Source organism: Hibiscus syriacus, unplaced genomic scaffold (assembly GCF_006381635.1).
Source record: "Hibiscus syriacus cultivar Baekdansim isolate YM2019G1 unplaced genomic scaffold, ASM638163v2 tig00110303_pilon, whole genome shotgun sequence".
Lineage (NCBI taxonomy): Eukaryota > Viridiplantae > Streptophyta > Magnoliopsida > Malvales > Malvaceae > Hibiscus > Hibiscus syriacus.
The window spans coordinates 422,681-445,389 of NW_024062672.1; the positions used below are offsets into that span (position 1 = coordinate 422,681).

At 33.5% G+C, this 22,709-nt stretch overlaps 2 protein-coding genes and 1 pseudogene across 2 annotated transcripts; 1 reads left to right on the top strand and 2 right to left on the bottom strand.

Annotated features, from left to right (window-relative positions):
• Window positions 1–3,655: 3,655 nt before the first annotated feature.
• On the bottom strand, window positions 3,656–4,909 carry LOC120116832 (casein kinase 1-like protein 2). Its single transcript, XM_039137244.1, has one exon. The coding sequence runs from the start codon at window positions 4,901–4,903 to the stop codon at window positions 3,668–3,670; it is 1,236 nt and encodes a 411-aa protein (XP_038993175.1). The 5' UTR covers window positions 4,904–4,909; the 3' UTR covers window positions 3,656–3,667.
• A 13,049-nt stretch (window positions 4,910–17,958) lies between these two features.
• LOC120116740 (UPF0481 protein At3g47200-like) lies at window positions 17,959–19,575 on the top strand. Its single transcript, XM_039137147.1, has 2 exons — window positions 17,959–18,077; window positions 18,108–19,575. Exons 1-2 carry the CDS (start codon window positions 18,027–18,029, stop codon window positions 19,443–19,445), a joined length of 1,389 nt encoding a protein of 462 aa, XP_038993078.1. The 5' UTR covers window positions 17,959–18,026; the 3' UTR covers window positions 19,446–19,575.
• A 309-nt stretch (window positions 19,576–19,884) lies between these two features.
• On the bottom strand, window positions 19,885–21,289 carry LOC120116741 (annotated as a pseudogene).
• Between the last annotated feature and the right edge of the window lie 1,420 nt (window positions 21,290–22,709).

Below are 22,709 nucleotides of genomic sequence, written 5' to 3' on the forward strand. Positions count from 1 at the left end.
CCTTATTCCCCACAACGCACCTAATGTTGTATCCAAAACCAGCATACAGGAATTAGCACGTAAAGATAATATAGCTGCCTTTTAGCTTAAAGCAGGCACTCACTCGAGCACTTCTTTGTCTGCATCCCTGGCATTGTATTTTGCGTAACTTAGGCCAGTATAATCCCACACCTATAAAAGGTTATAACGAATCTGTTAGCATTTTTTTATTGAATAAATTCTGGGTGCCATTTAAAATCAACGATGAGGAAATAAGACTTGGTTCTTATTTCAACTAAGACAAGGAATAAGAGCAATGAAAAGGGCATGAGAAAAAGACATTATCAGCAAAAGAGAAATTATTACAGCCAGCACCTGCATCTTATCAAAGTAAGCATGTCGATGCTGCTCAACAAATCGACAAGCACCAATATCTGCAATATAAGCTATCACTGTCACCAAGGGAAGAACAAATGTGACAAACACACACGGTACATAATAACTAATCAAGGGAAAATATCAACTAGTCAAAGCAACACTTAAATTATCTATTCGGCCAACATTTTCCTTTCTTGCATGCTTATCTTGATGGAAGGTCTAAAAGTAATAGTAATAGTCCTACAATAATTAACTTTAACAAACCATGTCTAACATCATAATCTTATAGCTGTTTCTAAAACACAAGCGATATTTAACCTTTCTATTTTAAATTACATTTTCAATATTTTTAAGATGCTAGCACATAACTATTTCTTGAGCTTCCCAAATGGTCACAGAAACATAAGGACTAAAGTTGTCTAATTCAGTATGTTTGTTACCCTGGGATCAGGGTGGTCATCTTTCTTAATCAAGTGCTTTCCCCCCAAAGCTGGATTGCTATCGAGGATGACAACATTCAAGTGTTTTGTTAATGGTTACTAGCTGCAAATTAACATAGCATAGAAACAAATATTTCAACATCACACAATTTTATCATCAGCAACAAGAACATGCTCTGTAAGATTACAATAAGTTGTAATTATACATATTTATAAGTGTCATTAGCATCCATGTGCATTCAATCATGATCATAGTGCCTTTTGTTGAATGCCTACACCTTTTTAAATGATGGACTGTGTGTACATCTCAAAATTAATTTCATAAAATAAGAAGAAAATGATTTCGTATAATCGATCCAGCTACCTAAGGAACAGGCGAAAGCCAGGCCAACCATACCACCTCCAACAATTGCAATGTCATATTGTTGAGCTTCACTCCCTAAAAAGAACAAAACTACAACAATCAAAAGAACAATCAGCCGCATTCGAATTCAAAATACCAGTAAAATGTGAAATAAACCAAAAACCTTACCAAACGAATCCTATTACAGGGTTTCCAGCATTTGAAGTAGATATTACAGGGGCAGCGTCATTAGAAAATGGCCTCCAGGGCATTCTCAATCTATAAACGTTTGAGCCAGATTTTGCTGCAAGAATCCTATTATTAAAGCCAATAGTCCATCATTAAAAGCCAAATAAGCACAAAAAAAGATCTTAATTCACCTACAGAGAATATACTAAGAAAGGAATTCGCACCTGCTCATTGTTGGAATGCCGCTACAAACTTGTTGAGCTCCTTTATCCTTTGCAAAGATACTTGTTTAATCGCAAAGTGAAACAGCGAAGCAACGAAGCAGATGGGCAAAGCAGCAAAGCAACAGATTTAAAGAAAGGAATTTGCGAGATCGACGAAGCAGCCAAAGAAGGACTGAGATCGGCAGAAATTAATTTGAGGGTTTGGGGTAAACGACAGAAAGGAAGTAAAGGAAAACCAGAAAGAAAAGAAGATGAAAAACGCAAATGGATTAAGGTAAACGGTGGGATTAAAAAATGGGTGAAGGGAAAAAAAATGAAAAAGGGTTAAAGGGGGTGAGACTTAAATATTGTGTACTTGTGGCGTTTGATGTATGAGTTTATAGCGGCGTTTGTATATAAATACCACTAAAGTATAAGTGTATAGCGACGTTTGTATAAAAAAGTAACTAAAGTACAAGTCTATAGCGGAGTTTGTATAAAAATGCCACTAAAGTATGAGTCTTTAGCGGCGTTTGTATATAAACGCCACTAAAGTACTACTCTGTTGTGGCGTTTTTTGAAAAAACGCCACTATGGATGAACCTATTGTGTCATTTGTATAAAAACGCAGTTAAAGTTATCATTTTGTGGCGTTTGGTATGTAAACGTCGCTATATGTTTAAAATTAGTGGCGTTTACTCCCAAAAGGCCGCTTAAAACGCCGCTGTAGAACAATTTTGCTGTAGTGAAAAACTAAACGTTATGTATAATTTTAAAAAAATTAAAAATTAAATATTAAAACATACAAAAAATTGATAGTTTAAATATTACACTTGTAATTTATCCTAAAATTAAATCCGAATGAAACAAAGTGAGGGCCAAGGCCTCTCCTAACACAACGTATTATGTACTCCCATCTCATAAATTTTGATAGATTTTAAAAATACTTATATATTTTTTTATAAATTTGGGTGAATATTAAATAATGTATTTCAAAGATAATTTTTTGACAATTAATGTTTACGTCTTTAACATTAACGCTATTCAAATTTAAAATTTAAAGAGATAATAATAAATCTTTTAACCATTAAAATCGTTTAATAAGTTAAAAAATAAATATTTTTACTTGGTGCCCGGTCCAACATGGAGGAGGAACGAGTTCAAGATTGATTGAAGTCAAATCCAAACAAGGGACAGTAAGAACGTAGGAGCTTGACCATCTCCACTATCATCATCACGTGTCCAACATTAGTGGTGCTTGCTGCAATTTCGACTATTCCCAAATCTCATGCCACACCACACCATCATATTACAAAGACATCTTGTAAAATTAAAAGCTATCTACAAACATATTCTTTAATTGCAATTACAAAGTAATATATTGTAGGTATTGTACACGTTTGTTAAGAGCAGCTTGCAACTAACATTTCACTAAAGATTTCTGTAGTTGGGCGCTTCCACATTCATTGTCTACATTAATAATTACAGTTAATTAATTCCCAACTTCAACTTCCCTAGTATTGGCTTCTAATTTGTAAAAGAGAAAAAAAAAATACACGACTTCTATTTAGTTCTGTAAATGAATAGAACAATTGATGGATTCTTTGTATAATGTTTGTTCATTAAGGTAAATAAACAAATACAAATAACTTTTTTATGTTCATTTAATAAACGAATGAACAATAACAAATGAGTGCTCAGTTTGCTTATTTTTAGAAATAAGCTTATTCATCGGTTCGTTTATTCAACTTCACTTTTTGATTTTTTTTTTTACATTTTAAATATTGATGGAGATATAAACTAAATTGAATATATGGTGAATTTTGAAGTTCAAATTGTAAAATCTAAAGAGTTAAAGGATTAGTGACATAATTTGACCATTTCTGAAAAAACGAACATGTTCACGGGCGATTAATAAACGGACATGAACACCTTCAAAAGCAAATAAATGAATATGAACACAATATTAAAAATTTAAACGAATACGAACAGAACATAAACATCTTACAAAATTAACGGACAAACACCAACGTAACTTTATCGTTGAAGCTCAATTCATAAAGTGTATGCGAAAGTATGGCATCACATAATTTGTTGGCTGATTGAGTTCCGGGTAGGTAGGGTGTGGTAGTAGTCTAATAGGGTACTCTCTCACGGTTACCAAAATGCAGGCTTTGAATGCCCCTCAGAGCAGACTCCAAATTCTTTACATTTGAGGTGTTCCTACCAAAAGATGGTCGCTTCTTCTCCGATAGAACAGGCGAGTTTCTTTGTCCACTATAGATTTTCCGGAATGACCTTGCACTTGCATCGACAGCACCAAGGCGACGGCGTTCAAAGTCACCACCAACTGTGATTGCAGCTGCATCATGATTGCAAGAGATAACAGCTCGCCTTGAAGGTAAGAAATTAGAATCACCCAACTTATGATCTTTAGCAACAGGACCATCATTTGCTATTGGCTTGGAAATCTGAGATTGCTGATACTTTAATATCGTCCAATCAAACACGTAATCAAACTCAAAACCTTTACGAACAAATAGTTCACGGAACAGGCATTTCAGGTAACAATAATCCGGTTTATCATCAAACCGCAGGGATCGGCAGTAATGGAAGTAGGTTGCAAATTCAGATGGATATCCTCGACACAAAGCCTCAATAGAAGTTGACACTTTCTTTTCACTTATCTTCTCATACATTTCCTTCTTAGTTCCACCTCCCAGTCCTTGCCATGGAAGACTTCCCCTTAAGAAATACATTAGAACATATCCAAGTGACTCCAAATCATCCCTTCGACTTTGCACAATCCCAAGGTGAGTAGCCATGCTTGCGTATCTTGCAGTACCAGTAAGATTTTTGTTTTCTCTGTAAGGAATATGTTGATGGGTTGAAAAATCTCTGTACTTGTTAGCCAGCCCAAAATCAATCATGTAGACCTGATTTGCACGATCACCTAAACCCATGAGGAAATTGTCTGGCTTGATATCCCGATGCAGTAATGATTTTGAATGAGCATATTCGACTCGATTGATCATCTGATCCGCAAGCATGAGAACAGTTTTGAGCGATAGTTTTCGATTGCAGAAGTTGAATAAATCTTCAAGACTAGGCCCCAATAAATCCATGACGACGACATTATAGTCACCTTCAACGCCGGACCATCTCACGTTTGGAATCCCAGTTCCTCCCTGCAGTATTTTATACAAGTTGGATTCATACAACAATTGCGGATGATTGGTCTTCTTAACATTTTCGAGCTTGACTGCAAAATGTTCATTGGTTTGAATATGAGTACCGAGATAGATCTCTCCAAACGATCCGCTACCGATCTTTCGACTGAGTCGATACTTGGTCCCAACTCGTGGATCCATAACAGAAGTAAAGATGAATGAGAAGGAAAAACTTAGTTTCAAACCCCTTTAACAAGGCAGTGACGGTGGAGTCGAGAGAGAGCTGAGATGATGTGAAGAGTATCAGGAATGTGTTGTTGGACAGTGGGGACGTGAAAGGAATAAATAAGAAAACTCTCTCCAACTTCGACTCTAACTCCAACTCCAAAAACAAATAATATACGAGTGAAAGGAGGACAACTTCTAAAATATTTTCAATTAAAAATAGAATAAATTACGTACTTAACTTTTTAACTATTCGTGTTATTTTATTTTAATCATTCAATTATTTTTTTTAAATTATATCTAATGTTAAAAATTTAGGTTACCTATGATTTTGAAAAAAAAATAGTTAGAATACTCTTAGGTATCATTTGATATTTAATTATTTTTTCAAAATCATATCTAAAGTTTAAAATTAATTTACTTTGTGACAAAATTGAGCAAAGTGTTCACGCTATAATGACCTGTGTGGAAGCCAAAATATAGGCTATGCTTTATGTTAAATTAAGTCCTCGTCACTTAGTCGAGTTTCAAATACAATGGGCATGTTATAGAGTTTATTATATTTTCAATCTTCGATGAGACAAAAATGTTGTATATACAATGGGCATGTATTACCGATGATTAGAAGGGGCTTGTGTATCCATTTGTTATTAAAATACCATTGGACTAAACTATAATAAACTTGATGAACTTTGTTCGATAGACTTTGATATATGTGATTTACATGTCTTATAAAGCATGATCTTTGATATTGTATACCCACTAATACTATCTTTGTTGTGTGAATTTATGATATATTTTTATTTAAACCTTACTTAGTATGTTTTCATCCATTAGTTTTGTTTGTCAAGATTATTTCACTAAGCTATACAAGTTTATTTCATTTTCTTTTATTGTTTTATCAGAACATCGATATATGTAAAGTATTTAGGATTACATTTTGATAGTTACAAGTTAATTTCAATCCATTTTTAGTGTATTATTTTATTGTTTTTATTGGAACTCATCACCTCGAGGTGACGAGTCCCTTTTAATTATTCCCTATCAAAGTTTTTTTATGGTTGATTTTATGTTTAATATTATATTTAAATAAGAAAGTCGTAATACTGATATATGGAGAGAAAAACAACGAATCATGAGAAATGAACATTAAGAAGTAATATTACAACACAATTAATACACTACCTTAAGGACATAAATAAGACAAATCTTACACATACACTAAACAGTAAATCAAATCATAAATTCATAAACATTTGTTGCATTATTCGTTATGATGTTCTACTTTTCATAATCAGTAGACTCGTCAGAAGTAATATTAAGTTATTCAATTCTCCATGCTTTTTCTTGTTGTCATTCACGTACCAATTGGAACCATGATTATGACTCTTCATCATCTATGTTTGTTAATTTGTCATTTGTCTGAGTTGTTGGGATGTTCGAGCTGGAAGCAACATCCCCAACCATACGAGCAAGAACGAGATCATCGAACTTTACAAACAAATTGACATTAGACAAAAAATTGTTGAAATATGTCTCAATCATACCAGCAAGGTTGATATCATCTCTTAGATGAAACCTCGTGCATGATGTTGGAATTCTATAATATAAAAAAGATATTCTTCTATTGCTTCCTAGTTGAACCATTCTTTGTATATTGAACTTCAGATCATCTAGTTGAATATTTTTTTTTGAAACACATGGTTAAAGATTTGCAATCATAAAAAATAGTTGCACGAATAGTTGTCATTTTTGCAAAAAACTCAAGATTTGGAAGTGAAAAACCGAGGTTGTTCTAGACTGTAAAAATAGGATTCACCTGACACGTATTTATAGGCAAAAAAGTTTGTGAACTGAAAATTGTATGGCATGGTGCATTATATTAGATAGATGTTGAAATGCATATTGTACATGATATGAAGTGATATATCAATACTAAAAATTTTTCATAAATGAGTTGACCTTTCATTGAAAAGTTGTTGAAGATGATTGATGGTGCACTGAAAAGTTACTGGCATTTTCTGTCATCCTGCGTTATTAATGACCCATTCTGAAGAGTATTAATGACCCGTTTTGACATTTTCGGGCATGGTGCATTATTAGAGATGATATTTCACTGAAAAGTTGAGGAAAATGATTAACAAGGCACTGAAAATGTGTTGGCATCTTGCATTATTAATGGCCCGTTCTGAAGAGTATTAATGGTTCATTTTGACATTTTTCGGGCATGGTGCATTATTAGAGATGACATTTCACTGAAAAGTTACTGAAGATGATTGATGGGGCAATGAAAAGTTACTGGCATCCTATATTATTAAATGGCCCGTTTTGACATTTTTGGGCATTGTGCATTATTAGAGATGACATTTCACTGAAAAATTATTGAAGATGATTGATGGGGCACTGAAAAGTTTCTATCATTTTATGGTATCCTACATTATTAATGACCTGTTCTGAAGAGTATTAACGGTTCGTTTTGATATTTTCGGGCATGGTGCTTATTAAATCAACTTACTTCATATTTATCTTCAGCAAAAACCTTTCTAAAAAAAATCTTTCTGAAGATATGGCGAACAAAATTTTCACTTTTATTCACTCAAATGGCCAAGTGACTGAAAACGATCTTGGTGTTGTGTTTATGTCACATAAGACTTTAAACATGATGTTTCCTATCGATGTATCACATTGACAAATGAAGAAAAAATTTAGAGCAAACTTAGAGCTTCTATCTTATGTTTGAGTTATCGACACCTAATTTTAAAGAATTCGGTTAAATATGGAGCAATCCAGCTTGACAACGATGACGATGTAGCTGTTATGGTTGGCCTGCATCAATCTTCAAATAATCAACTGGTTAAGTTATACGCTGAAACTGCATGTTTTCTTACATTCTCAACTGTTGCACCTTAAGAAGTAGGACCATCAATAGATCTAGATGACCTTGTCGGGTGATTCAGTGAAACCCTTGGTGATTTTAGCGAGGATGATGAAACTTCTGTTCCACTGATGCTAGACGATGACACACCAATAATTGATGCTTCTGATATCGTCGAGTCTACTTCAAAGGGCCAAGGTTTTGATATAAAGGGTGATGTCTAGGAGACGGCATTTGCTCATTGTCATACACACTCAAATCCTCAGCGAGGTTGGGTACATTCAGCAACACCCAGTCAACCTGAGTGTTGCAACCCCAAATACCTCACTATCATCATATAATCGCAATATATGATATAATCTATGATGCCATGAAGTATCCTGAGATTCCTTATATGTCGGGGATATTGCACAACCCACGGGGGTATATTGAAAAAAAGATCAACAAAGTTGGCAGTTGGGTCGCAGTTTGAAACTAAGAAGGATGCCCAACTAGTAGTTAAGGAGTTTTATCTAAAAGCTCATATGGAATTCACTATTGTTGAGTCTGATCATAAGACATACCTTATTAGGTGTATAAACAACAATGTCAGATATAAGTCAAGGATACATGTATCATACCTACAACAAAATATGTTGTGAGAACTCACAAGGTTCCACAACCAATACAGTTTTATGTTGACTTCCTTGACACAAGACCACAAACACTTAGATTATGATGTTATATATGCATACATTAAGCTTTTGGTGGAGAAAAATGCAAGGATGACAGTTTCAATGATAGTAGATTAATTCAAAATACATTTGGTTATATTTCGTCTTACTACAAGACGTGGATGGCGAAAAATAAAGCTATGACACTTTTGTACGGTGTTTGGTATCAATCATACAATGAGCTTCCACATTTATTTTACGCAATGTAATTCTTCCTTATAGGAACCATTGTTCTCTCTTATACTTATCCTACGACCATGTTTGATGAACATGTTATCCCAGGGGAGAGAGTTTTCAGAAGCTTGTTATGAGCTTTGAAGTCATCCATTAAAGGTTTTCGTTACTGCAAACAAATGGTTTAAGTGGATGGTACATTTTTATGTATGGCGTATACAAACACATCCTGATGATAGTTGTTGCACAAGATGGTGACAAAAACATTGTCCCTATTACATTTTCCATTGTTAAAAATGAGTTAGAAGAAAGATGAAATTTTTTCATATCAAACTTGTGCTCCCATGTTGTCACTCAAGATGAGGTTTGTATGATTTCTGACCGTTCACTTGTGTTGTTGGCCACGATTGATAGATCAAAAAGTAGGTAGTCGCCTCCCCATACATTCCCAGCGTATTGCATCTGTCATATTGCATCAAATGTTTTGATGAAGTTTAAGAATAAGAACATCAACAAAGAGATTATGAACATGGGTAACTTATTCTTTTTTCCTCTTCATTTATGTTCTTCATTTAAATCTAACGTTTTTTAGGATACACTTTACTTCAACCGAACTTCCGGGGAAGGATGGAAAATATGAGGAAATATGGACAAGAGGTTTATAACTTTGCTGCTGAAATACCTCAAGAAAGATAGTCACAGGCATATGATGATCAAGGTCGACGTTACGGTCATATGACAACCAATCTTGTCAAATGTATCAATTCAGTACTTAAAGGGACTAGACATCTTCCGGTGGCAGGTATTGTTCGAGAGAATTACTTCAGATTAGGTAAACTAAGGGTAGACAAATTTTCCCAAGTGGAGGCAATGATCAACGAAGGTAGAAATTGGGCTCAAGATTTGGAGAAAGCAATGAACAAAAATCAAACACATGCAACATCAACGTGCTTCATAATTTCGCCAGACTCGATTTTAATTATATTGTCCAAGCACTTGTTCAACCGCTTCAGATACCTATACGCTCATGTGGTTGCTGCATGTATGCATGTCAATGTAGACCCTTACTCATACATTGATGATTGTTATAGCTTGCCTACTATGCGCAACATATATATAGTTTTGAATTTAAGGAAGTTAAAGGGTTGTCTTGAATCTTGTTGAATTCATTCTGATATGGATGATCTGCAATGAGAGCAAGGTCTACCAAAGCTTTGTGGCCACTGCAGAGATGAAGGCCACACTAGGAAGAAATGTCCACATCTTTCAAAATATCAACCGGGCTGATAAACCTTTGAATTTGTATTGCTTCAAATGTTGTTTGTTGTACATGTTTTGGATAATTTATCAATATCAATAACCATATATTTAACTAAACTCAAATTCATACATATATTTAAAACATTTTTCAACAAAATAAATAACATTTTTTTCTTCTTCTTCTTCCTCTCGATAAGTCATTTGTTGCATTGGTTTTCTAAGTCTTCATTCTTCTTCTTCTTCTTCTTCTTCTTCTTCTTCTTCTCCTCATCCTCCCCTCCTCTTCTTTTTTCATCTCCTTATACTGATCAAGAATCAACTTTATTGTCTCTTTCACCTACTCATTATCTAAAGACGAGCTTGAATCCGAATAATCAATATCAGATTAATCAGAAGCAAAATGATCTTTCAGAAAATGCCTAAAATATTCTTCTCACAGCTACATAATTTGGTTTCATATAACTGTATAAACTAACACAACTCCTTTATAGATGAAATATTCTCAAAATGACCATTGAAACTAGTCACACCCACAGTACGAGTACCAACGACTATAAATCCAACGAGACTCGTCATCTCGAGGTGACGAGTTCTAACGTCTTTTTTTCAATTCTAATTTTAAGTATATTACCAAAAAAATTTAATAATATTTTAAAGGAACTCGCCACCTCGAGGTGATGAGTTTCTTAAAAACAATAAAATAATATGCACGTAACAAATAAATAATATTCTATGAAACTCATCATCGAATTCCCTTGCACTATAGTAAATGTCATAGATCCCTAATTAAAACAAATGCCATAAAACCCTAAAAAAATTTATGTCGATAATGGGCAAAAAAAACTCTCGCCATCACTGCAAATGATCGAATACAAATCTTTTACCCCACTTTTATCTCTCTTGGTGCCCTTTTGTTAAAATAAAGCTATGTGTTTAAATTTTTCCCATCTTTATTTTTCAGTAACAATTTACTTTTTAAATTTTAAAGTAAAATTAAAATAATGAAATTAATCAATAGAAAACGGAAATGAAGTTTTAATTTATAGATAAGAAAAGTAAAAACAATTTTTATTTTTTTTGTTTCAAAAACTCTTTAATTAATATTTTTAAATGATTAAATATTCAAATTAAACTAAATCTTTAATTAAATTTAATCATAATACATCATTTTTTCTCTTATCAAATAGAAAATTATTTTATAAATTTAATATTATTGTAAGTTTGATAATTATTTTTATGTTTTAAAAATTGTTTAATTGATGATTTGTAGTTCAAAATAAATATTCAATTATTTATTTATAAAATTAGTATATACATAAAAATTCTTAGATTTTAAATTTATTTTAATTAAAATTATGTTGATTAATCATTATATTTATTTCTTTGATATTGTAAAATTTTTAAGAAGATATTTAGTTTTTTATATTTAAATTTATAAAACAATTTATATTTTTTAATTATTCAAATAATGTTATTTTAAATTAATTAGAATGTTTGATGATTTGAGACTAATTCGAAATTTGAGATATAATTTAAAAGCATATGTAATTAACTTCACCTATACATAACATAATTTCTTATTTAATATAATTTAAAAAGTTTGATCACTTATGTGTCTCTTTTGAAAATAATATTTTTATATAAACAATCTCTAAACATTATTTAATTTAAACATTTAAATATTTAAAATATAAATTAAAGATTTTTTGAAATACAAAATTTATTTTTAATTTTCTTTTGTTTGAATTTTAATTTCATTTTCGCTTCCTACTAATTAATTTTTATTGTTTTATTTTTACTTAAAATTTAAGAAATAAATCCTAGCTGAAATATAAAGGAGGAGAAAATGTAAGGGAAAAACATGGGGTATATTTTAACAAAAGGGCGCCAAGAGAGATACAAAGTGGGCCAAAAGATATACATTCCCAATAATAACCATACGACTATTCCGAACTTAAAAAGAAATCCAAACCGTGAGTTATTAAATATTTTGAATTAAATTTTCATACTCAATCAAAATTAACTAATCTACATCACATATTCTAACACCATTAAATATTGCAACAAAATGCTATTCTAACACAAGTAAATATTGCAACAAAATACAATCTTCCATGTTTGAAGATAGATCAAATGAGTGTTGGTACAAGTGGTTAAGATTAAAGAATTTATTATTCTAAGACTAAGTTCTATTACCATCAAAGAATGAAGGGGATATATCACAAGAGAGAAGAGATATGAAGAAAGAGAGACGATACTCTCAGAGGTTTATTGCATTAACCGTAACATCTTCAATGGAAACCGATCACCTTATATACAAGAGAGCGATAACATTAGTTTAGAGAGTGGAAACTAACAATCATCTTAACCACTCCTAACTAACCACAACTGTAATACTAACAGCTTAGTACAACAGAGAATCACCCTATAGCTAATTTCTACCTCTCTTCCTAAGATTTGACTCATAACAAGTTCGAATCCACCACCGTCACTCTTGATGGACACTCTGTAAATTACTATGTAAATCCAAATTAGATCTTCGGTATGTACCCTAACTCTGGACCAGGGGAACCACCCCTAACCTAAACTTTTTTATACCAAAAACAATGTTTGAAGGGTAGGGGAAGAACAAAAAAATCTTTATGGGACGTTTGGTTCACGAAAAAGATCATTATCAAGGGGAATAATTTTTTCAGAATCACATACTTATATTTGGTTTAGAAGCATTCCTTCCAAGGTTAATAAAACATTACCTACAATAGTGTTTTTAGGCTTTTTCCCGAGAATGTCATTCCCCTTATTTTCTTAGTGTAGAACTTATATGTTGATATAACAAATAAGGGCAAAATATTTGTTGGACTAAATTGAATTTATTCAAAGTCTTCAAAAATAATTCAAAGTCCAAATAAAAGTTAAAAATATGTTTTTAAATATTTTTCAAACTTAGTCAAACCTTTTCAAAACACACTCGATCATTTTCGTGCTTTAAAGTTATATTTTCAAGCTTCTCTAGCACAAAGGATCGATCCTTAGCAAAAAGATCAATCCCTTTGACCAAAGGATAGATCCCTTGGACAACAGTGAATTTGGGATCGATCCTTTGACAAAAGGATTGATCCCTCGAGGATCGCCCCTTCCAAAAAAATGGATCGATCTCTTTGGTATAACGATCGAAATATTTGAAAAAGGATTGATCCCTTTGGTAAAAGGATTGATCCCTTGTGCCTTAAAAGTTGCAGGAAGGGTTTCAAATCGTGGTCGCGGTCGCGTTTTCGGTTATTTCGGATTTACCGTGATTGCGGCCGTCGCGGGTGCTATTGCGGCCGTCGCGGGTAACTCGGACAGCGGCGAAACTGCTATATCGCGGTCGAAATCGCGGTCGCGGACAGTTTTTTAAAACCCTGGTTGCAGGTAATGATTATGTTGATCTACAACGGCTCTAAAACATCTCCAACAGCTAGAAATGATTAGTAACTCATTTTAACTTATAAAAACAACCCAAGGACACTTGAAGAAGGTTACCAACACCTATCCAAGCAATCAAACACAAGAGAAAAGATTTTAATTATTTATTTTTCTTTCTCTTATAAATATTTATGTTTTTGTGAGCTTTAATTTGTAAACACCTTCCATTTTAGAGGTTTTCTTGTTTACAATTCTTTTCCTTTGTAAAGGGGTTTTGGTTCTAGCTAAGCCTTTGTAAAGTTAGGAGTTTGTAAAGGTTATCTCTTTGTCTTTGAAAAAGAAAGAACAAATTAGTGGATTTGTTGGAAAATCCTAAGTGATGAGCTTAGGTAGTGGATGTAGACTTCATTGAGGAAGTTAAATCCACTATAAACCATTGTGCAAATTTTTCTATCTTTATACTCCTTTCTCTCTAAATCTCAAAAGGCCTATTCACCCCCTTTTGGTATATTTCAATTGATCGAACGAGCTTCATCGAACCTAACAATTGTGTATTTGTCAATTATAGGTTCCTAAGGGAACAAGGGGCATTGAAACTAAATTCAAGGATCCAAAGCAATTTGGATACCAAAATCCACATAAATGTCTCTTGTAGGTGTGTGGGAGCAATGGTGATGAAAGTAAAGATATTCAAATGCTCTAACGTTCAAGGAATGAACATTTTCTAGTTTTAATGATTTTTCATAAATTTTTGTTCATCATAATGAATTTCGGTCAAAATTGGTTTTAATGCTTTGTTTTTACAAATTTTAATTTTTGACCTTAATTTAAATGTTTATACATGTGATTTATTACAAATGATATCTCTCTAACGATTGATATCAACTTTTCAAATGCATAACATTTTTGGATAGCTTTATTCACATGTACTTAAATACAACAATTGATATTGCATAAAGTATTTTAGAGTTGGATATATTGAATTTCATGTGCAACTATCATGTTTGTTCATCTTTGTTGAAATTCAATGTCTTTTAAGTGTCAAGCTTTTAAAGTCAAAATTTTGTTTAGAATGCATTTGTTGAGGGAGAGTTTTTGATTTTTCAAATGGTTTTAATGTTAAAATTTCTACTTACTCTCCATTTTTATTTTGTACCTTAAAGTTTGAATTATTTTTTATATAACAAAAAAGGAGAGAAGTATAGGTTTGAAAATTTTAATTTCAAGAAAGAAAAATGGGGAGCTTTAATATTTTCCTAATAATTCTCTTTTTCATTAAATATTTTAATAAGGGGAGCTTTTTGTCAAAAACTATTTTTCAAAGGTTTTGTTATATCATAAATGGGGAGATTGAAGAACTTATATTTTGATATAACAAATAAGGACAAAATGGTTGTTGGACTAAATTGAATTTATTCAAAGTCTTCAAAAATAATTCAAAGTCCAAATAAAAGTTAAAGACATGTTTTTAAATGTTTTTCAAACTTAGTCAAACCTTTTCAAAATATACTCGATCATTTTCGTGCTTTAAAGTCATGCTTCCAAGCTTTCTGGCTCAAAGGATCGATCCTTTTGACCAAATGATCGATTCCCTTGAAAAAGGATCGATCTCTTGGACAACAATGAGTTTGGGAACGATCCCTTGACAAAAGGATCGATCCCTTCCCAAAAAGGATCGATCTCCTTGGTATAACAGTCGAAATATTTGAAAAATGATAGATCCCTTTGGTAAAAAGATCGATCACTTGTGCCTTAAAAGTTTAATGTAATGGATATGTTGATCTCCAACGGCTAGTAACTCATTCCAACTTATAAAAACAACCCAAGGAAACTTGATAAGGTTACCAACACCTATCCAAGCAATCAAACACAAGAGAAAAACTTTTCATTCTTTATTTTCTTTCTCTTACAAATATTTGTGTTTTTGTGAGCTTTAATTTGTAAACACCTTCCTTTTTAGAGGTTTTCTTGTTTACAATTCTTTTCCTTTGTAAAGGTTTTTTGCTTCTAGCTAAGACTTTGAAAAGTTAGGAAGTTTGTAAATGTTATCTCTTTGTCCTTGACAAAGAAAGAACAAATTAGTGGATTTTTTGGAAAATCTTAAGTGAGGAGCTTAGGTAGTGGATAAAGACTTCATTGAGGAAGTTGAACTACTATAAATCATTGTGCAAATTTTCCTATCTTTATGCTCCTTACTCTCTAAATCTCAAAAAGCCTATTCATTCTCTCTTGTCATAATTAGGTTGATCGAATGAGCTTCATCGAACCTAATATTTAGGTATTTGTTAATTCCCTCTGTTTAAGACAAAAATGCTCTTTAAATAATATGGTTATTTCAAAATGATCCTTTGTTTGTGCATATTGATATATATTTCTTTTTTTTATTGTGGTTCTAATTATTTTAATACTCATTATAAAATAATATTATGCATATAATAAAAAGTAAAAAATACTAAATTTCTATTTTATTTTGAGTATTTATTATATATTCTTGATTCAAGTTTTATTTTTATATGTATTTTATTACATTTATTTTTTAGGATTAATTTTCATAAAAAGGTTTTTATATTATATTTTTTTATGTTTTCAGTTAATCTTGTCAGATAATTTGATATAATATTTCGTTGTACAACTCTTACATGTAGCAAGAATAAAATGAAAAAGTGTAGCAATTAACACATACATACACCGGTGCAAGTATGTACATCTCTCGATAGCTTAACAATTAACGCATACTTACACCGATATAAGTCTGTACATCTTTCAATATCTTAGAAATTGACACATACTTACACTGTTGTAAGTATGTATATCTCTCAATATCTTATCAATTAACACATACTTACATCGGTATAAGTATTTACATCTCTCAATATCTTAATACCTAAAAATAAATACATAATTATATTGGTATGAGTATTTTTCTATATTTTTAAAGAAATAAAAAAAATAAAAAATATATATTAATTTATTTGCGTACAAATTTTATTGAATATATATATATATATATATATATATATATATATATTAGAGAATATAAAATTTTATTTTCTATGAACTTTATTATTAATAATTTAACTTGTTAAAAAAATATATCCCAATGGCAGTTTGGTAAAACATACATTTTTCTTATCTTATTCTTTATCAACCAAATATCATAATCTTACATTTTTACCAAACAAATCAAACAAGATAATACAACATTTCCAATAATATGTTAAGTAATGTAACATTCTGGTAATCTTATTCCCAATGGTAATCTTATATTTCATGAACCAAACTTCCCCTTATTGTAAATTATATAAATGGTCTCTTGACTATAAAATATTGTTTTGTGGTCTCCTGACTATAGAGCATTATTTATTGAGTCATTCAACTATTGAAAGTTACAAAAATGATCCTCTGACTAAAGTTAAAAAATATTTATCTAACTATATATATATATGTTATAAACTTTTCATTTTGCAAAAAAATTGAAGTTGTTTTAGTTGAACGTTAACATATTCATTGAGATATGATAAACTTTGATCCACTAATTGTTTGAGTTGTATTTTGTGAATCGAGTCTCTGTTTATATTATATCATCAAACTAGTGCTTGAAACATTATATCGGCAAGTCAGTGCTTGAAAACGACGATTCCAATAAACATCATTAAAATATTTTTTATCATATCCGAGTAAGCATGTTAACATTTAACTCAAACGACCATCAATTTTTAATAAAAGAAAAAGTGTGAAAAATATAAATAGTTGGGTGACAATTTTATAACTTTTAATAATCAGATGACTCAACAAAGTAATATCCAATAATTGAGGGATCATTTTGTAACTTTTAATAGTATAAGGATTCAACATACACCTTATAGTCGGGGACCATTTGTCTACTTTACCAAATCATTAATAAAAATTTATTCTTCCTAGAGCATAACTTTTCTTAACCAATCAAAAACAAAAGGCTAGTTAGCTAAACGTGATACCCTGGTAAGACAAAGGTACAAAGATACTAAACTTGAAATTCTAGTAAACTAAAGTACATAACAACATTTCAAGAGGGAAAAAAACATGCATAACAATAATTTACAACTAAACTCAGTATAAATATATACACCAATTCATACCTAAATCACGATTGATCTAAACGAAACTGAAATATAATAGAACTTAATTCAACACAATTAAAAGATGGAACCTACAGATGATACAACTCTAATATAGGATCAAACATCATCCAAATCACAGTATACTGAATCTTTGTGTAATGAACGTAATTATTGTTACCTTCCATCCCAAGCGACAAAGGGGATTACCTTCCATCCCAAGCAACAAAGGGGAGTTTAAAGTGGTATTCGGACGTACAAAAAGTAATCATAAGATTTATTCCAAGTTTCATGGATGAAGTCTTAACAATCACTGTTTCAGAAAGTATAAAGCATACATATATTAAATCTATATGTATGCATATACCAAACTTGTTACCATGATAAAGTTCAAAGAGGATGGGATCAATTCGAAGCCTAATTAAGCTATTATTTTATAGAGCTTTAAATTCAGCAGGTTGGTGCCATGCCCACAAAACAGATAATCCTACACACCTTTCTCATTGATCCTCTCATCCTTTGTTCCTTCAGCAAGCACTGTTGCTATTAGATTTCCAATTTTCCCTACATACTAAATGACGAGCAACCACGGCCAGCCGGAGGATCATACAATTAATATTCCCGGGGCTGAGAAATCGGAATCCAATATTCCCGAGGCTGAGAAATCGGAATTCATCAAGAAAAAGATCCAGGAATTTAAGTCGGCCATGGATGGTTTCCAAAACCAGGGAGGAGGTTCATCATCTCAGAGAACCAAACCGTTAATACAAAGAGTTCCACCTGTCCTACTCAACATGAAGGAGGATTTTAAGAAATGCTTTGAGCCAAGGCTGGTATCTCTCGGCCCTTTGCATCATGGTGACCCCAGGTTCCAGCGTGCAGAGGTGTCGAAACTTCAATTTGCGGCTTTCTTTGCGCTTGAGAACAAAACTGATGGCGATACTCTGTTCGGTAAGATAAAGGCGGAGATAGAAGATTTGAGGAAGTGTTATATGTCGGACGACACTAAAGACTACGACGATGAGAAGCTAGCATGGATGCTGTTCATAGACGGTTGTGCGGTGTTGTGCGCCATAAGCTGCGGTATGGAAGGTAAGTTTGACAAGTTGAATACTAAACCAGATCTTCTGGTTTTTGCGCAACTTGATTTGTTTTTGCTAGAAAACCAAATTCCTTACAAAGTCCTCCAGATTTTGATTGGCTCGGCCATTAATCCCCAAAAGTGGAAAGAGTCTCTCAAAGGCTTCATAGCTCAGAACCTTATAACAAACATACAAGGTGAGCACAAGAGCAGAAATGCAGTAAAAGACCCAGAGACGGAAGATTATGCTCACCTCCTGGAGTGGTTACGGGCGGAGCACCTTGTAGGAAAAGAAGTGAAGAGGGAGAGTAGCATGATCGGAAAGATGCTTCTGTCGTGTGGAGACAGCCGAATGCACAGGAAAACCTTTCGTAGCGTCAAGGAGCTTAGAGAATCAGGGATTCATGTGAAGCCCACCCAGACGATCAACCTCGAGACCATTTACTTCTACTGCAAGTGTCTGGGAAAACTAATGATGCCACGCCTCTTGGTGGATGACTCGACGGTCTCCAAGTTCCTGAACTTGGTGGCCTTAGAAACGTGCCGGGATTTCAAGAACGAATTCGAGATTACCACTTACTTATGCTTCCTTGACTCTCTCATCGATACAGCGGAAGATGTTAAAGAGCTGCGAGTTACAGGAATGCTTCTCAACTATTTGGGCAGCGATGAAGAGCTAGCTGATCTTTTCAATAAAATGAGCAGGGATTTGGTGCCTGACCAACAGAGGTACTATGAAGTGGTACAAGACATTCACAAGTACTGCAACAATCCCTGGACGGCTGCCCTGACTCATATCTATAACACACATTTTAGTAGCTCATGGAGTTTCCTTGCCTTTTTGGGTGCCATTGTAGGGCTTCTTTTCTCTGCTACTCAGGCTTACTTCTCATTGCCGCAGAACCGACAGTAAAATCCGTGAACTCCTTGAAACCAGTCCTTTAAAAGAGTGCTTTCAATGATCCCTGTCTGTGTGTTTTCTCCCCCAGTAATCTTCTGGTTTTTTATAGTATACTCTGTCCTGCCTCCATTGTTTCCCAGCTTTGGCCACATTTTCCTGTGGTTTATTGTCTTGAAGAGTTGTTTCATTTCATGTTGTAACTCATTTTCATTTTTTTCATTTAATTTGTAAAACGAGTTCTAAAAACAAAAATAAAAATTGGCTTTTCATGTTTTCAGAACAAGCAAGAGACCATGAATGGCTTCATCGAACAACATGTCTGTGTGTACATAAATGAAGAACTAATGATATTATGTTCTGTAAGAAATTACAATGTTCGTTCTTCGTCATAATGTAACTATCGTAATCATATAGAACAAATTCGTAGTTTAATATATAGGGAAAAAACTAGTAAAATGCAACCCAACCAACAAACTTAAGCATGCAATAAATGGATATCCTGATCATCTTAATCTGTATCCTGCACTAAATTATTGATCATGTTGACCAATGGAAGAGTTCCCTTAGTCATAATCTCTAACCTGGAAGTATTTGAGGCATGATAGAACAGAGAAAGCCCAAACGATATGAGCTCGGGAAGAAACAACCTAGATGACAAGAATCCATGCCAATAATGGGGTTCCAGATCAAAAAATGCATCGAAAAAACTTCTTGTTGCTGGTAAATCGAGCTAAAGAAAAATATCCATGCCGAAACAGAAGAACTCCCTTTGTCTCCTTCTTTCTATGGACCATAGATCCCTCCATACTTCTGCTGACAATTTGTTTCCCACCAAGTTCCTTCCAGGATCAAGGCACCGAACTATGGCGTCTGCAACAATTGGAGCAGCTGCAAGAGTTCTTGCAACCATGTACCCCGTCAAAGGGTACACCATCCCAGCTGTGCCACCGATTCCCACAACTCTTTGGGGTAGCACTGGTAGGGGCCCGCCCATCGGAATAACACAGTGCTCATCCTCTTCGATGCTCGTAACTTTTATTCCTAGGTGCCTTAACCTGGTCTCCATTCTCTCCTTGATATCATCTATAGGCACTCACGGTCGAGCGACTAGAGAAGTTTCCTCGAGAAATATTCTGTTCGACGAGAAGGGCATTGCATATAGAAATGTGGGAAGTCTACTATTTCTCTCCCTCAACTCCTTACTGTTGGCAAAATGTGAGTCTCTCCAATCCATAAAAACCATCTTTTCTACATCAAAAGGGTGTTCTTCCACCTCGGCCAAAATTCCATAGGCCACTTGATAGCCTGGATTATAAGGCTTTTCATACTGAACAAGGCACCTAGAAAATCCAGTGGCATCAAGAAGAACTGTAGCCTGAACCGTGGCACCATCATTGCAAATCAACATGGATTTCGATTCCTCATGAATAAACTTAATAACCTCTGCCTGGTGAAATTTCACACCATTGGATATGCACTTAAGCAACATTTTGGACTTGAGCTGCTTCCTGTTAACCCTTCCGTAAGGTCTATCGAGATGTTTCTTTTTCTGCTCATTGATATACACAACGGCACCGGACCAAGTCGTATAGAGGCAATCAAGCAAATCCATAGCTTCGAATTCATCCACCCAAACACCATAATTATTAGGCCAAATCAATGTCGGAGATCGATGGAGCACACCGAAAACCCGCCTGCGAAACCAGCTGAGAAACAGCAAGGCCACTTCCCACAACGGCTAAATCCACCACAGTACCTTTTGATGGATCAAATATAGGAAGCTCAACATCTAAATTTTCCTTATTAGTTTCAGGAACAAACTCCAAAAGAGCACTTCTACTTGACATAACCTTAACACAACCATTATTATTAATCTCTTCTACAATAGGATTTCTTGGGATCAAACTTAACCTCCTGGTTTTTATTACAAGCTTTCTCAGAGAACCCATGGAGTAGAAGATGTTGGTTTTTTGCAAATATCTCACATTGGTTTTGTATAAGGAGGAGGGGAAATTATTTTGTTATAAATATAACCCTCCTCCTCCTTAGTTTAGCATCCCACAAATATAAGTCATCTTTTATATTAAAAGCTATTTGTATTCTTTCTTTTTCTTTGTAATATTTCATCTATTGGTGAAATATTATTTTAGTAGTGTTCGAGGAGGTAGACATAATTTTGACCTAACCTCGTTAAATTTTGGTGCTCTTTATGTCTATTTAATAGCTATTGTCGGGTATAGTTATTGTTAATTATTGTCCTATTAAAATTACTTGTCTTGGTAGTTCTGTCTAAGGAAAGTGGGTTTTAAGAGAGACCATTGTGACCCCTCCTCTTTCTTGGGAATCTACTTTGGTGTGATTTTTAGTACAATCGTTTTCACACTAGTCACCTAGATAATAGTTTGAAAGGTGAATTTGTTATTATTGGTGGAAATTAACCCGAATTCCACAACAATTGGTATCAGCGCTCTTGGTTTATTTTAGTATGCTCTGAGGTTGCGGCTTAGGCTGATCTTCCACATCAAAAAAAATTTCCTTGGGATAATTGGCATTCCGCATTGACAGCTATTAAATAGAATTTGTAGCAGAAATGACAGACGCAACAAAAACATCCACATTGTCGTCAACAGCTGTGACAATTGTTAGATTTGCAGTGGAGATTTTTTATGGCACCGATCATTTCAGCATGTGGCAAAGTGAGGTTCTAGATGCCCTATTTCAGCAGGGTCTAGACATTGCTATTAAAGGAGAGAAACCAAATGATGTTGAGGAGAAAGAATGGAAGAGGATCAATAGATTGGCATGTGATACTATTCGATCGTGTCTTTCTAGAGAGCAAGAGTATGCATTTTCTAAGGAAACTTCTGCAAGTAAATTGTGGAAGGCACTAGAGGAGAAATTTTTGAAGAAAAGCGATCAGAACAAGCTCTACATGAAAAAGAGATTGTTCTGCTTCAACTATGTACCATGTACCACTATGAATGATCACATTACTAGCTTTAATCAGCTAGTGACTGATCTGATAAATATGGACGTGACTTTTTAAGACGAAGATCTGACTCTGATGTTGATGGGATCACTTCCTGATGAGTTTGAGTATCTTGAAACTACTCTACTTCATGGGAAAGTTGATGTGTCTCTCAGTGAAATAACTGTTGCCTTGTATAATTATGAATTGAGAAAGAAAGACAAACAAGAAAACATAAGTGTCGAAGCAGAAGCTCTTGTTGTTAGAGGTCGTTTGAAGAGTCAGAATAAAGGAATAAGAGGGAGATC

Bases quoted from the DNA above. Each gene is read 5' to 3' on its own strand.
- LOC120116740 (XM_039137147.1), top strand. From the start codon at position 18,027: ATGACGAGCAACCACGGCCAGCCGGAGGATCATACAATTAATATTCCC. The intron at 18,078-18,107 runs GCTGAGAAATCG...AATATTCCCGAG, and splicing joins ATACAATTAATATTCCCGGG to GCTGAGAAATCGGAATTCAT.
- LOC120116832 (XM_039137244.1), bottom strand. From the start codon at position 4,903: ATGGATCCACGAGTTGGGACCAAGTATCGACTCAGTCGAAAGATCGGT.